The sequence below is a fragment of the Vulpes vulpes genome, chromosome 7 (assembly GCF_048418805.1).
Source record: "Vulpes vulpes isolate BD-2025 chromosome 7, VulVul3, whole genome shotgun sequence".
In the NCBI taxonomy this organism is placed as follows: domain Eukaryota; kingdom Metazoa; phylum Chordata; class Mammalia; order Carnivora; family Canidae; genus Vulpes; species Vulpes vulpes.
The window spans coordinates 19,135,289-19,151,306 of NC_132786.1; the positions used below are offsets into that span (position 1 = coordinate 19,135,289).

At 53.9% G+C, this 16,018-nt stretch overlaps 2 protein-coding genes across 3 annotated transcripts in view; both read left to right on the plus strand.

Moving 5' to 3' along the window:
* Positions 1 to 6,884, plus strand: part of ZNF862 (zinc finger protein 862) — a 36,404-nt gene extending 29,520 nt beyond the window's left edge. For both annotated transcript variants that reach the window (XM_025993843.2, XM_025993844.2), the window contains 2 exons: positions 219 to 2,333; positions 3,758 to 6,884. In XM_025993843.2, the coding sequence (XP_025849628.2) occupies positions 219 to 2,333; positions 3,758 to 3,897 (2,255 nt within the window). In that variant the 3' untranslated portion in view covers positions 3,898 to 6,884. The remainder of the gene's footprint in view (positions 1 to 218; positions 2,334 to 3,757) is intronic.
* A 91-nt stretch (positions 6,885 to 6,975) lies between these two features.
* Positions 6,976 to 14,038, plus strand: ATP6V0E2 (ATPase H+ transporting V0 subunit e2). The gene is made up of 4 exons (XM_025993845.2): positions 6,976 to 7,237; positions 9,317 to 9,364; positions 11,577 to 11,691; positions 12,318 to 14,038. Exons 1-3 carry the CDS (start codon positions 7,134 to 7,136, stop codon positions 11,668 to 11,670), a joined length of 246 nt encoding a protein of 81 aa, XP_025849630.2. The 5' UTR covers positions 6,976 to 7,133; the 3' UTR covers positions 11,671 to 11,691; positions 12,318 to 14,038.
* Positions 14,039 to 16,018: the final 1,980 nt, after the last annotated feature.

The window sequence follows — 16,018 nt, forward strand, 5'->3', positions numbered from 1 at the left end:
CCCACGAGGATTAGCACACATCTCTTAGGGAGCAGGCTAACTTGCATAGATAATAATAGGGAAGAGTGTGAAGAGAAGTCACTAATGATCTCTAGAAAGGTGGATCACATTCATCTCTGCTTTGCATAAGGGATACTCAGTAAATTGGGATGTCTTAACTGATAGGAGCCTGAAGAGTTACAGCAGCATAACCAAGCACATTTTTATTTGCTCCAAAGGGAAGAAGAAGATGGTGGCCATAAGAGAGGCAGACACACAAGCCTTGGCTGTAGACTCTGCAGTGCTTCTAGCTCCTTCTATGGAGACATGTAGGTCCTACTGCAATTCCAGCCTTTGTGAAGTCGAAGTAGATGGACCTAGGAAAATCAAGAGGACTTACAGACCCCGTTCAATTCAGAGATCATGGTTTGGGCAATTCCCATGGTTAGTAATCGACCCAAAGGAGACCAAGCTTTTCTGCTCAGCTTGCAAAGAAAGACCTAGTCTCCATGACAAATCATCCCGGTTAGTCCGAGGTTACACGGGGCCTTTTAAAGTGGAGACTTTAAAATACCACGAGGTCAGCAAAGCACACAAGCTCTGTGTCAACACTGTTGAAATCAAGGAAGACTCCCTACAGGCTGCGCTAGTCCCAGAGATCTCCAGTGACCTGATGGCGAACATGGAGCACTTCTTCAATGCCGCCTACTCCATTGCCTACCACTCGCGGCCTCTAAATGACTTTGAGAAGATCCTGCAACTCCTCCAAAGCACTGGGACCATGATCCTGGGCAAGTACCGAAATCGCACCGCATGTACTCAGTTCATCAAGTACATCTCTGAGACTCTGAAGAAGGAGATCCTCGAGGACATCCGAAACTCCCCTTGCGTGAGTGTGTTGTTGGACAGTTCCACAGACGCCTCCGACCAGTCCTGCGTGGGGATTTATATCCGCTACTTTAAGGGGATGGAGGTGAAAGAGTCATATATCACTTTGGCCCCTCTCTACAGTGAGACAGTGGATGGGTACTTCGAGACCATCATCTCTGCCCTAGATGAACTGGACATCCCTTTCCGGAAGCCTGGGTGGGTCGTGGGTCTGGGAACTGATGGCTCAACCATGCTGAGCTGCAGAGGAGGTCTGGTGGAGAAGTTCCAGGAGGTCATCCCCCAGCTGCTACCCATCCACTGTGTCGCCCATCGGCTGCACCTGGCCGTGGTAGATGCTTGCGGGGGCATCGATCTGGTGAAGAAGTGTGACCGGCACATTAGAACTGTCTTCAAGTTTTATCAGTCCTCAAATAAAAGGCTGAATGAGCTGCAGGAAGGCGCGGCTCCACTGGAGCAGGAAATCATCCGCCTAAAGGACCTGAATGCTGTCAGGTGGGTGGCCAGCAAGAGGCGCACGTTGAACGCGCTCATCGTGAGCTGGCCTGCCCTGGCCCGGCACCTCCAGGGCGTGGCGGACGCAGGGGGCCAGACCGGGCACAGGGCCAAAGGCATGCTGAAGCTGATGAAAAGCTTCCATTTCGTCAAGTTCTGCCACTTCCTTTTGGACTTCCTGAGCATCTACAGGCCTCTGTCTGAGGTGTGCCAGAAGGACATCGTACTGATTACAGAGGTGAACTCCACACTTGGACGGGCCTATGTCGCCCTGGAGACCCTCCGTCACCAGGCTGGGCCCAAAGAGGAAGAGTTCAACGCCGGCTTCCAGGATGGGCAGCTCCACGGCATCTTCCTGGACAGAATGGAGGTGGCAGAGCAGCGCTTCCAGGCGGACCGGGAAAGAACGATCCTGACTGGGATTGAGTACCTCCAGCAAAGGTTTGACATGGACCGTCCCCCACAGCTCAAGAACATGGAGGTGTTCGACACCATGGCCTGGCCAAGTGGGATTGAACTCGCCAGTTTTGGGAACGATGATATTCTTGCCCTTGCCAGATACTTTGAGCTTTCCCTCCCTGCCGGGTACAGCGAGGAAGCACTCCTGGAGGAGTGGCTGGGCCTGAAAGCCATCGCCAAGAACCTCCCATTCTCCATGCTGTGTAAGAACGCCCTGGCCCAGCACTACCGTTTCCCCCTGCTAAGCAAGCTCGTAGCGGTGGTGATCTGTGTGCCCGTCTCCACTTCCTGCTGTGAGCGGGGCTTCAGTGCCATGAACCGGATCAGGACCGATGAGCGGACCAAGCTCTCCAATGAGGTGATCAATATGCTCATGATGACAGCAGTGAACGGGGTGGCAGTCACAGAGTATGACCCCCAGCCTGCCATCCAGCATTGGTACCTGACCTCCTCAGGCCGGCGTTTTAGCCATGTCTACACATGTGCCCAAGTGCCACCCCGAGCCCATGCAAGTAAGTATGTATGACAGAGTTCCTGGACAGGGAAAAACAAGGGAAGAGAATCTTGTCTTCCCAATCCCATGCTGACCTTGAAGTCTAGTAGAGTCTGGCAATGTCAGCCATCACCATAGGCTTGGTCTGGGGTCTCGGGTATCCCCATGGGTGCTCGACACGTGACACCTACCCTCCAAGAGCTTCTGATCCGGCCGGGGAGGTAGGATACACATTCTGCAGGCAGCAGGGCATGGGGCCAGGAGCACGAATTTTCAGAGCCAGTCCGCCCAGTTTCAAATTCTGGTTCTGCTAACTAGTGTATGACCTCGGGCAAGTTAATCACATGGTGCTTTGGTTTTCCTTCTACAAAGGGCACAACATCTGGCAAGTGATGCCAGTGGTACTCTCTAGAGACCTAAGCCACTACTGGACATAACCAGAGACTGGACAAGCTAGGGCAGTGACATCACGTTCTCTGCAGGGCTGGGTGGACTGTTTTGGGAGGGAAGAAGTCAGTGCGGATCCAAGGGGCTGTAAAGAAAGGTTGGAGCATTCCAGGTGGGAGGTGTCTGTGAAGAGTACTAGCCCCGAGGGCTGGAGTAGGGAGCAGGCTGGATGGAAGTTATATTACATGGGAGGTGAGCTGCTGAGTCTCAGACAAGACATTTTCCTCTTTTCAAATAGTCCCTGAAGACCACAGAGGATCCCAGGCTGCTCACTTGTACTTTCCAGCGACAGCAATGAAGCTGCTTCCTGGGCATCTTTATTTCTGGTCTCCTTTAGTGCTTGCGCTCTTGTGTGTTACCACTGGGTCTGTGGCCATCAGCGGTGGACTAGGTCTCAGGATTGACAGAGGCTCCACGAGGCCCAGGGTAGAAGTGCAGAGAAGAGACAGGGCCAAGGCAGGGAGCCAGGCGGTACGTCCTTCACCCACACACTTGCCATGTCCAGCCCTGTGGGGGTGAAGGAGAAAGACGCCCTTGGGTATCTTCACATAGGGGCAGTGCGATGAGTACATCTGAAAAAAACAAAGGACAGTATCCATTTGATATGATAAAGCCCTCCTTCCAGGCTGTGTTCTCAACCTCAGCACTGTTGCTATGGAGGGCCAGATGGTTCCTCGTTGTGAAGCCCAGCCCATGTGTTGTAGGATCTTCAGCGCCCCTGACTCACTGGGTCCCCATAGCACTCACCCAGTTGTAGCGATCAGAAGTATCTCCAAGCATTGCCACATGTCTCCCAGACGGCAGAAGCACCCCAGGTGAGACCTGGTGCCCTAGGGTGAGAGAAGACCAGAGTAGGACTAGATGAGGCCTGCCAAGAGCAGCCCCAATCCCATCTCACCAAGCCTATGTTGGTGTGGAGTTGGATGTGGGAAAGGGGTCGTTGTCTAATATGTTTCCCCTCGGTGTAATAGTGGGTTCTCTTTCCTCTTGTACAAGGAGCAGGGCTCAGGAAGGAGAAGATGGGAGCGCTTTATATGGAGGAGGCTGTAACCCAGAAGCCACCTATTCCATCCTACAGGGAGCCAGAAGAGATCCTGAAGGACTGCATCATGAACCCTCCTGACAGCCTCCTGTAGCTCTGTACCAGCCAAGGGGCTCCTGAGCTGTCCTGATAGCTCATGCATGAGCAGGAGTCCTAGGGATTGCCTTGGAGATGACCCTGCTGCCATGCCCCTTGGAATCATGGTGACAGGCTCTGCAGAATCTCCGCTGCCCTAGAATCATTTTCAGGGGAACTCTAAGCACCAGGAGCAGGCAGTGACAAGAGAATTAAGCCCACCACCCATCAGGAGCACAAACCTGTTTACCATGGTCCCTCTCTAAGCAGTGGTGACCTAATAGCACTTACATAGGCAAATATCTCAAATTCATTCTTAGGGTGCTTCAAGAAATGATCTCATCATGAAAAATTTCACCCCAAGTTCTGGTAGTAAGAGGACTTCTCTGAAGTGGGAGAGACTGTTGGGTTAGGGGCTTATAGGAGCATCCCAGCCCCCTGGGTGGTTGGGGAGCATCCCAGGGAGGCTGCACACAGCCTCAGTGAGGAGCAGAGGATGACCAGGCTCTAGGGTACAACTGGCCTGGCTCTGGGATCTGTCACTGTGGCTCCATGGCAGACACAGGGAAGCTTCAACTTCAAACGAGAGACTCACATCAGAAAAATTCTCTACCTCTTCCCAGGGCCTCCCTCAGGATGAGGCAAGCAAAACCCTCTGCACAAAGTAGACAGAAGAGGTCAGCGTCCTATAGCCCCAGGACAATAGAGGAAAGTCCTTCCCAGAGGAAGGAAGTGCACTTAGTGGCAGCACTTAGATTTGACATAAGTCCGGTTTCCTAAGGAGTAGATACACCCAGGCTTGCACTGGGGAGGCTTGGGATCCAGCCCCAGCCCTGGCGCAGGCAGAGGTTCAACCGTAATTAATTTGAGTCCTTCCTCTTTCCTGTGCCTCGGTTTCCCTGTCCATGACATGGCAGCAGAGAATTCAAGTGCCTGCTGGCTCCTGGTCTGCCATAAGACTGACAGCACCTCCAGCTCCCTGACAGACCTCGGGCTGCACAGAGTGGACTTAGCTGCCTTCAGCCCTTGTCCTTGTCCCTTGCTACCGACGTCCTTAGTGTGGGAAGCAGTGCTCCCTAAAAGTGCCATCAGCCTGGTGGTTGAGTCCGCTCTTCCCGAAGTTGCTCTGGGACTCAGCCTGGGCATCATCAGGGGTCTCGTTAAATATGCTCCACCCCATCCCAGCTTGATCAGATTCTGGGGACAGCGGCTCAGTGATGAGCTGTTTCCCACTAGATCTTCCAGGACCTTTGTGAGCCCATTGAGACTTGAGGATCACTACCCTGGAGTGTGTCTGGGGTGGAGACACCCCAGAGGGTGTCTTGCACTACTAGGTTCCCACTCAGCCTCACTCCCTCTCCCTTTCCTCCTGGAAGTAAAGCACTTTTCCCTCCAGGGCAGCTGCATTTTGGCAGGTTGTAGGCTGCTTATCTGGTGGGGATGATATGGGGCTGAGGTCCCACCTTCCTAAGCAGGGGTGGGGAACAAGAGGAGGTGAGAGGGAAGGGCTTCTTCACCCCTGCCTTTCTCCTCTTAGGCAGGAAGTGGTGCTACATCCCAGCCTTGCTCCTGGGGTCCCTGCCCTGTGCTGTAAGAACAAGGTGTCTGACCCTCAGTCATCATTCTGTCCTCTTCCCAGTCCTAGGGGGTGCTGAGAGCTCCTGAGATGCTGGTATCTACCATCACCCTGTACAATGGGCTCCAGTTCCCAATGTTTCCAGCTTGCCCTTCCCATCACCCACCCTTAGCACTCTGCCTTAGTGCCATTGCCTTCCTGTTTTCTTCAGCTTTGGGCCAGGGATTCGCTCTCACTCTCTGCCTTTTATTTAGCCTGTGGAAATGTCTCTTTCCTAGCCCCGTGGTCTGGGGTCTGGGGTATACTGTGGGCCCTTGGAGCTACAGCTCTGTCCATGCCCTGGAGATGGGAGCCCAGGCCTCCCTTCCCCATTCACATGAGATTCTATGGAGAGTTCAGGAATCTGCCCCAGGCAAAGTGCTGTGGGTGTGAATTGGTGGGATGGAAGAGAGAAGGACCCTTTGAAATGGGAGTTGTCACCTGCACCCAGTCTCTAGGTTGAGGTGATTCTGGCAAGTCCCTCAAGCAGTGTTGTGTGTGAGTTCCACACACACAGTTCCCTGGGCCTGTCTAGGCACCCGGGTGGAGGCCAGGTAGGGAAGCATCCAGCCTCCACATCCATGTACTGAGGAGGCCTCCAGTGCCAGCTTTTGAGAGAAGGTCAGGCCCCTTGGAGGGGGTGATGAAAATGCTGTTCGTTGTAAAGATTTGCACTATCCATGTCTCTTGAAGGGCACAGGCATGCTAGCTAATGGCAAAGAGGCCTACCCATTTTTGTGTGCAGGATCCAGGGCTGACACAGGGTGAACTCCCTTCCCAGAGACATTTACCCAGCTGGAACTCTTTGTTTTGCTTCAAGACACTTGCTGCGTTTCAAATCCAGGGCCTGGAGATACCTTTTTGGAGCGGCGTCCTATTTTTGCCTCACCAGAAAACAAGCTGAAGGGCATGGAGAGCAGTCGGAGCAAGCCTTTGCCTGGAGTCCTAGCTATGCCTCCACCCTCCTCCCTTCCTGTAACCCTCATAGCATCTCCACCTTCTGATCCTGGCATCCCCTGTCCGCGTCCCCGCCCTCACAGGGTCTGACATTCTGAGTTAACCGGCATTATAACTGATGCTTTGATTCCAGTAGCCATAGAGACCAGGCGGGAGGGAGGGACCCCGCCAGCCACCTTGGACAGTGACCTCCCCCAGACCTTTGGCTTCTCTCGCTAGCCCATGATGAGTTCCTAGGGTGCTAAGTATTTAGCAAGACGGGGGTGAGGATTGGCCAATCCCTCGTGCAGGTGTCTGCCTCCCGAGGATACTCGGGGTGATTGGCAATGGGGTGTCCTCTCCTCTCCTGGTTTCAAAGATGGGCAAACGAGGTTTAAAAAACCATGTTTGATTCTCAGCCTTTTGCTACCTGAATAAAGCAGAGTTTATTTGGACACGTGCCTCTGTCCAATGGGTCTCGCGGGTCCAAGCCTATGAAGCCCATCAAAGCGAAATCGGGCGGCTCGAAAAGCCCGCCCCCTCCGGCTGACGCGCTCGCGCCTGCGCGGGGGCGACGGCGCGCGCTCCCCCGGGCGGCCCGATCCCGCTGCGCATGCTCGGCGCCCACTGCCCGGCGGGGACCCGCGCACCCGAGGCCCCGCGGTTCGGCCCTGCACCCCGGCCTGGGTGTCCCGCGCCCGGCCATGACGGCGCACTCCTTCGCCCTCCCGGTCATCATCTTCACCACGTTCTGGGGCCTCATCGGCATCGCCGGGCCCTGGTTCGTGCCGAAAGGACCGAACCGCGGGTAAGGATGGCGCGCGGGCCCGGCCGCCCTGCGGACCCCGCCCCGGCGGCGGCCGGCGCAGCGAGCACTGGGCCCAGGCCCGCCCGGACCGCGTTCAGCTCGGGACAGGCAGGCGGTGGGGCCCGAGGGCGGAGCCGGCGGTGCTTCAGAAAGGTGGGGAGCCGACTGACACGGGAGGCAGCGAAGGGCCCTCCCCCTCTCCGGCCAGAGAAGCTCGAGGCCAAGGCCAAGGCCGGCCACTAATGAGGCTTGTCCACCCCTCACAGGCAGTGACCTTTAGCGAATGTTACCCCCTCAAGCTCGCTCTCTCCACGGGAAAAATGTGGATGATGGTGGTACCTGCCCTTTAAGGCTGCCCTCAGGGTTACCCCACTTAATGCTTGGAAACGCATGGCACATATGATGCATTGAATCATTTTCCGCTGGTATTATTGCTATTATTCCGCTGCTAGGGCCCCTAGCAGATTTCTGTACCTGTCACATCATTTAGCAGCGTCTGCATCATATTAATCTCAGTTACGAAGTGCCCTCTCCTCTTGATTACAAGTTCTTTGTAGGTGGAGGATTGTCTTCTTCACCACAGTGGACCCAGGCTGGTGGCAGTGCCCCTCATGGGCAGCCCCTGCCAATGGATGCCTTTAAGAGTGGTGCCAAGAGCACTGCAGTGCACTCTGGACCCAGGTTGCATCATTCAGCAGACTCTAAAGACTACCCTTGTCTGCCAGACCACGTTTTGTGGGGATCCTGAGGAGTTTGGAATCTTTGAGAGGGATGTCCTGGTTGTGTGTGTTCTTGTAGAGGGGCTATCACCCCCTAGTCATGCTGAAATGGTGACTAAAATCCTCTGTCTGTTCACACCTATTCCCATCTTTAGAGGTCTGTAGGTCCAGGGGTGCCACGTGACTGGTCCCTGCAAGGGCCTCTTCCTCACAACTGGCCAAGGCAGCGTGAACCAGGCAGTCCTTTCCCTCTGAAGGGCTCCTACAACCCCAAGGACTTTCCTGGTTATCTTCAGAGAAGGGAGTGGAGGCACTGAGTGTACGTGTAACAGTTGTTTGGGTAATAAAATAAACACTTCGGCAGTTAAAAAGAAAAAAAAAAAAAAAGGCCTTGGCCTCGAGCTTCTCTGTCCCACACAGCACTAGCCCACAGGCTCAGTAATGTGGAAGGAGCCGGTCAAGTGTAATTTCTCTGGCACTGACTTCAGGTGCTTTAGACCAGGGGTCCTGGGGCCTGGTTTGGATTAGGTTGAGCTTTGGTTGGAGGCTGCTTAGATGTGTACGGGCACTGTCTCTGTTCTTCAAGATCTGTTGGGTGGATCTTTGTGAACCATTTTAGTGTCTCACCTCTTCCGCAAACCTCGGTGACTTCTAACTGAAGTCTTTGCTGCTGCATTTTAAGCTTCTGTCTCCAAGTCTCCTTGTGTGGACACAGGTAGTCCCTACTCCCTTTTTTTTTTTTTAAAAAAAAAAAAAAAAGATTTATTTATTTATTTATTTACTCCTGAGAGACACACAGAGAGAGACAGGCAGAGACACAGGCAGAGGGAGAAGCAGGCTCCATGCAGGGAGCCCCACGTGGGACTCAATCCCGAGACTCCAGGATCAGGCCCAGGGCTAAAGGCAGGTGCCAAACCGCTGAGCCACCTGGGATGTTCTCCTTGCTCCCTTTATAACTGCTTCTGCGCCTCAGAAATGGCTCCTGGTCTCCTTGCTTCTTGCCAGCTTCTGTTTTCCATCCCCTTACCCAGTGAAGTTGACATTCCAGAGACCACTCTTGGAAAGTGGTGGCTTGCTGTGTTAAGGTGGAAAAAGTGGGTTTTGGAGAAGGGAGATGAAGGGAGTTCATAACACGACTTGGATGAGGCAGGGTGGGTTTCCCCTGAGGTGACACTTAACAGTTTTTATCTTCCATCTTATAATCTTCACCCTGAATAGAACTCAGCCTCCTGTGTTCAGGTGGCATCAGGAAAGACAACAGGTAAGGGGCCAACACCAGGAGCTCTTTCTTGGGCCCTGGCCAGGCCTTCAGAGGGTGCTGGTTCTGCCCATCCTGACCTGACAACCTCTTACATTGCAGAGTGATCATCACCATGCTGGTGGCCACCGCGGTCTGCTGTTACCTCTTGTAAGTACTGCTCCCCAACTCAAAGTCTTCCCTCCTCTCCTGATCCCTGTTCTTCCCTCTGTCCTGGTGGTGACAGATTCCACTTTTGAAAGGCTGAGTCTAGAAAGTCTAGGAAACAAGGTGGTTTGAGATGGCAGAGAGCGATGGGCTGGAAATCATGGACTCTGGGGTCTGGTTCCAAATGTGTCACCTGAACAGGCTTGGTCTCGTCCAGAGGCTGCAGTGAAGTGAATGCAGTAGGCCAGGTCAGTCTGGGCATCACGATCTCCTGGAGGGATTGTAAACACAGCTTTCAGGGCCACACTCTAGACCCACTAAATCACAGTTTTCAAGGTCTGCACGTAGGAGTTCATATTTTTAATACATGCTCCTGGGTGGTTGTGATACAGCCCGTTTTGAAACACCAGATGGGTGGGAGTCTTCACACTTAGGAAGAGGGCCCTAGGGATATAGAATAGTCCCAAGGGATTCAAGGACCTGGACAGGGTTAGGGAATCAACATCCAGGTCCTCAATGTCCAGATGTTCTCTTCCTAAAAGTGCCATTCATGGTAGTACCTCCTCCTTCTACCCCCAGTCCTTTCATGTCACCTTACTCCATGTTTAAATCATCCTACCTGCCAAACCTGGGAATAAGTCCAAGTTCTGGTTTTGAGGGAAGCCTCTCCCTCAAGCCCTGGGAAGCCCGTATGGCTTCCCACCATCCTGGGTCTCACACTATTTTTATGAGTTATGCTTGGCATAGTTGGGCTGTTCTGAATTCAGAACAATCAAAATAGGGCAGGTAATAGTGATGAACTACTGATTCGTTAAAAGGTAACAGATGGTTTTAAAAGTAACTGGAATAGCAAGTTGATTAATAAAAGTAACTTTAAAAAGTTAAAAAATAAAAGAAACTGGAATACTTTTCAAGACTGCCAGATTTTTCAAAATACGTAGAATAAGGCCCACATCTAAAAAAGAAAAAATGTATGTGAGTGCTTTCAGATTTGGGGTGTGTTTTATAGTTAAAGCCTGTTTTATCTAATTAGATCATGAACAATTTATTCCTGTTAGCCAATTCTCTCCTTTCACTTTATCTAATGTTAAATATTTCCTACCTCCTATTAACAACCAAAAATAAAACTTCTTAAAAATAATGATGACTCTTAGATGTCAGCTTACATATATGGAAGTGTACAGTTTTTCAGAATTCTCCCCAGACAGAGCGTCCCTAAGGTTAGCAGAATGTCCTCATCGGTGCCCGGGGAGGGCCTCAGAGGGGTTGGGGTTCACTGGCTCAGAGACCAGGACGGAGAGGGTGGCGGCTGCGAACAGGCATCTGCAGAGGGTGTTGGGTAATTAAAAACACCAAATGGACACATGGGAAAGAGGAGACTGCCTGCAGAGCAGGTACACACAGGCTGAAAGGTGGGGTAGCCAAGGAACATGCTAGGCCTAGAAATTAAACGTTTATGAAACATCCGCTCGGGAATATTGCTGATGATAAGCAGGCTGTGATTTCTGACAGCTTCCTGGGCGTCAGCCACGTGATGGACTGTGTGGGGGCACTCAGGTGAAACAGCTGGACCCTTCCTGCAAATCCAGATAGAGCACCATTGGCACCTATTTCAGGCATATGAAGTCGTGAATGTGCCTCTAGAGCCTGCTACTGTGGGCACACAATCATGACTGTGGGGCCCCGTCCCTCCACCCCGAGATGTGCAGCCTGCCCAGAAAGCTCACTGGCCTGAAGCACAGCTCCTCTCCTATCCCCAGCAGGCCTCAGAGTGGGGCTCTCTGGTTGTTAGCCCTTCGTAGGAGGTGGTTCCTTCACCTTGCTCCTAAAAGTAGGTGATTCTGACATGCTTCCCATCAGACCTGCCCTGTCCTGCTCCCAGGTGCAGGCTGGGGGGCCCAGACCAGAGATGTACTGGGGCACAGCTGGGAGTCACTTTCAGTGTGCCCCTGTAGGCTGTCTTACTTCTCTTACCCCAGAGTCCAGCCCCAACGTGGACCTTATAAATCTACAAAATGGAATCAAGCCAAACCTAAGCCCATTCCCACAAACCCCAGGCCGAGCTCACATGCTCACTGGAGTGTAGGTGGCTATAGGGTCTGAAACACAGACCCTATATCTCCTGGGTTAAGCACGTGACCAGATGCTGTGCAGGGTGCGGAGGGTGGGGTTCCTTCTGTGTCCTGGCTTACCCTCACTGTGCTGTTCCTGGCAGCTGGCTCATCACTATCCTGGCTCAGCTGAACCCCCTTTTTGGGCCGCAGCTAAAAAATGAGACCATCTGGTATGTGCGCTTCCTGTGGGAGTGACCACTGCCACTTTGGCCCCAGGTACGGAGGGCCCAGACCCTGTGGGTGGGAAAGGGGCCTGATGTGTAGGAAGAGAACGGGCAAGGTAGTCATGTTTGTTTGTTTATTCATTTAATTTATTTGAGAGGGAGAGAGCACAAGCTGGGGGTGGGGGTCGAGGGAGAAGCAGCCTCCCCGCCAAGCTGGGAGCCTGATGCAGGGCTCAATCCCAGGACCCTGAGATCATGACCTGAGCTGAAGGCAGATGTTAACTGACTGAGCCACCCACATACCCTAAGCGTTCGTGTTTAGATTCAGGCACTCATTTATTTGGCAAAAAAAAAAAAGGTTGCAGAGCACCTATATTCTTCCTGCCTGGTTTGGGATTGAGGGAAGACCACGGTCCTCGGGGAAACCTGTCGGGCTGAGCCAAGGTTGTAGGTTTGCAGGCTGCAGAGGAGGTGGCCGGGGATGCAGAATCTCTTCTGAGTGAGGGCAGTTTGGAGGCACAGGGGCCATGAGACACTAACTGGGTAGAGGGACAGTTAAAGTAAGCTGGGTGGCCAGGACAGAGATAGGGACAAGGAGGTTCTGCAGGGAGGGTAAGGGAAGGGGGGGGGGCCTCTCCACAGCAAGGAGGTGACCCCTTCATGTAATGTGCTTTTCAGGTCCCTCATCAATCTGGATGACTTTGGCTGTACTGTCCCCGACGACCCCTTTGTCCCCACCCTCACAGCTGTATTGGGTCCCTCCCTGCTTTTTCCCCCAGGATCTGCCTGGTTCCAGGAGCTACTGCCTTCTCCATCCCGTCTGGGCCTTGGGAAGCCCCAAGCTAAGTCAGGTTGGAGCAGAAGATATCCAGCCCTCAGACTGCCCCCTGCCCCTCCCAAGTAGATCCCAGCCAGGAGCTGACAAGAGTGGGGCTGGGCTTTTACAATTGAGGCAGCCCCAGAAAGGCCGCATGTCCTCTGGAGAAGGGGTGTTCAACCCGGGATGCTCCAAGCCTGGGGTGGGCTGGACCAGGGCGGGGGCCTTGGGTGGGGAGTCAGCTCTACCACTGTCCTGCTGTGCACTCCGGGAAGCATCTCTGCCTCCATGGGCCTCCTCCCCTGTGAGGTGGAGAGGCCCGATCAGGGCGTCACAAAGGCCTTTCCTGGGATTCTTTAATTTTCAGACACACATAGATATGAAACTTAGGAAAAAGTTGAAGTAATGGAAAAACATTCACACATAAAAAGCAACACACTAACTTGTATCAGGATTGAAACCGATATGTTTAGGATTCTTTGTAGTCATAAAGTCACTTAACTGGGCTTCCTCAGAAAGCTTTACCTCTTTAGCATAACCTATTCACCTTCCTCCCCCATCTTGGCCCCTCCTCTGTGGATAAGCTCCCACAGCTGGGGTGGAGGCTCAGTCTGAGCACTACCCCAGACCTGGATTCCCTCCTTTGACTGCAGTGGGGTGGATTTCAGACCCCCCACCTCCCAATAGCAGCAGCTAGGTCACCTGGAGTTAGGGAGGAGGAGAGAGACCCTCCTGGGAGTGGGAGTGGTTTGGGCACCACCAGGGCCCAGTGGGCCCATCCTGGCCCCTGAGGCCAGCACCAGACTTGTCTGCCCAGAGTGACGATACCTGGAAGACAGAATGTGCAGGCATCAAACTACAGGGAAGCCAGGACCCCCGCCCGTGCCCTTGCTCCTCCCAGGAGAGTTGAGGCTGAGACCTCAGGCACTCGCCCACCCCTGCTCTGCTACATCACCTCCCTGGGGGAGGACGCCAATCTTGAATATTTATTGAGTGTATTTATTTGATTAACATTCCATTTAGTGGGCATTATCTTTGGAACAGTGATCAAATGTGATACGTGTCACATAGATTTCTTGGTTCTGGGCTTGGCCTGTGGCTCAGAGCTCCACTGGGGCCTCCCTTTGACATCCCACCTCACCCCCCTTTCCAGCTCCCTTCCTATCCTGACCTCTGGCCCTCCTGGAGCGGGGAGCATTGAGTGTGGGTTGTATTGCAAACCCAATCCACGTCTAGTGGCCAGTGAGTGGTGGCAACATCCTGGCTGAGGCCCAGTCTGCTGGCTGCCACTCCCCTACCCACCCAATTCCCATGTACTCCGTGGGTGGATTGGGGGCGCAGAAGGGGGGACTGGCAGCTGCTTGGAGCTATAGCTCTGCATCATGGACTCTGAAAACTACATCTTCCTGAGACCTGAAGGAGAAAGTCTGGCTGTTCCGGGTTCTGCCCAGAAGCAGTCCTGGCGGGAGAAGGAAGACGCTGGATTATTGAAGTGGAACTCTGACCACCACTCATCTGTGCCCCAGATACAGAGCGCACAGCTCCTGAGGCTGAGCAATAAAGCAGGCCCCCCAAATCTCCAGAGCGTGTCCTGTCTTGTTCCCAAATACCCGAGGGCACCAGCTGCCTGCTCCCTGTCTCCTGGGCAATGATCAGCCTCCTGCAGGGGGCTGGCACCCCAGGGCCGGGGAGTGCAGTTCATGGGTGGAAACGTAAGAGGTTTGGGGGTGGGAGAGGCACTGGGAGAAATGAGGGACCAACCACTGAGGGCCTGTACCCTGGCTGAGGAGCTTGGATTGCTCCAAAGGGCAGAGCAAAGCCACAAAAGGGTTTTAAGGCAGGGGGGGGGGGGTGGAGGGCGGCGACATGGCCCAATTTGATTCCTAGGATGATTTCAATAGGGTGCGTCAGGGACAGGAGCCTGTCGATATGGCCCCAGATAAGTGGTGGTGTGGACAAAGGCAAGTGGGCAGGTGGAAGGTCTGGTGAGAGTTGAAGGTGCCCAGCCTGTCAGCTGTGGGGTGCGGGTGGGCAGGGATGGATCCAGACAGTTCTGGGTGGGGTTTTGGGTGGTGAGCACTAAGTAAGGAGGTCCCGGTACTGGTAGCTGGCTAGGCTCAATGAGGGGCCGCAGACAAGCAGGTTTCAGAGTGGGAATGGTGGCCTGTGGTTTCCATTGTTTCCTGGCAAATCAGGTGCATCTGGGACATCCATGTGGAGATGTCCAGCGAGTGGTTAGAGAAGGGGTTTGAGGATTCAGTTGGTCTTCAGCATGAAATAATGGATGGTCCCGGAGGCCATGGGGTGGAGTGCAGTGTGAGACGAGGCTGAGAAAGAACCTTCAGGAACGCCAGTGATCACAGAGTAGGCAGATAAAGGTAGAAGTTCTCAAGGAGGCGGGACGGGAGCTGGGTACCTGTGACTATCACAGAGTTCCTGGAAGCAATCCAAGGGAAGGAAAAGTCCAGGGTGCCAGAGGACCCCTCCCAAGAAGTCAAGGGGGAGAGGAGAAAGACAGGTGACAGCAGGACCCTCTGAAAAACCTAGAGAGGTCAAGGGAACAATTCTAGGAGGGGAACTCCTTGGGCTGCTTTTCCTGGGTCCCTGCGGGTGGGGCCCCGGGCCTGGGGACGGACCCCATAAGGCTGCGTGGCATCTCTGTCCCTATGGCTATAACCTATGTTAGGCCAGCCCCCAGGACCCCTGCTCCCCAGCTGCCCCCGCTCAGGGCCTCAGGTCTGGGATGCTGAGGATCACTGGCCTGGGCTGAGGAGGGTGGGGGGCAACATGGTTGGTTTCCCCGCTCTGTCTCCCTTCCCTAGCTTCTTAGTTTTCTTGGTGTTGGAGCTCGTCTCGGATGCATCTCCTCCTCCCAGACTCTCCCAGGACTTTTGTCTGTCCTGTCCGGGTGGAGGAGTTCTGGGGAGCGTCCCTTGCTCTCCAGGCCACTTCTGAGCCACTCAGGACCAGCAGCCCCTTCCCCAGCCTAGTGACTCTCCCCTCCTTCCTTCCTTCCTGCCCGCACAGCCATCCTGGGAGGACAGCAGCCGGGAGCCCTCCCCAAATGAGGCCCACGTGCTTGGTGAGGTGGGCAGGATTTGTCAAGCAAGCACAGCTGGCCATCAGTGAGAGTGGGTTTTATTCTGGAACTACGGTCAGCAAGGGAAATCTGTGCTCTGTGCTGTCCGTGCCAAGGTGAGGGGCAGTTTAAAGGGAGATGAGGGAAGGGGGGAAGCAGGGGCTCAGGTAGGATCAGGAAAGTGAGAAATCACAAAGGGTTGGTCAGGGGAAGTGCCACTAGACCAGCGGCGTCTCCCACAGAGCCTGGGACAGAGGCCTGATCCGTCCTGATTTCATTTCAGAGGAATGGGGCTCAGGCCCTTGAGGAAAACATGACGGGATTGCAGGAGATACACACATACATGTCTCGAAGGGACAGACGAAAGAGTCGTGATGGTAATCTTAGTAAATGTGCTAAGAGAGGGCGGAGGGCAGAAGGTCAGGGGTCTGGTTGGGCATGGCCTAGAGCAGGGGCAGGCCAGGGGTCTGTGGTCAGGCATTG

What these genes read in the sequence shown, in the direction of transcription:
- ATP6V0E2 (XM_025993845.2), top strand. Translation starts at nt 7,134, where the DNA reads ATGACGGCGCACTCCTTCGCCCTCCCGGTCATCATCTTCACCACGTTC. An exon ending in CCGAAAGGACCGAACCGCGG is followed by an intron (nt 7,238 to 9,316) that starts GTAAGGATGGCG and finishes CTTACATTGCAG; the next exon opens with AGTGATCATCACCATGCTGG. An exon ending in GCGGTCTGCTGTTACCTCTT is followed by an intron (nt 9,365 to 11,576) that starts GTAAGTACTGCT and finishes TGTTCCTGGCAG; the next exon opens with CTGGCTCATCACTATCCTGG.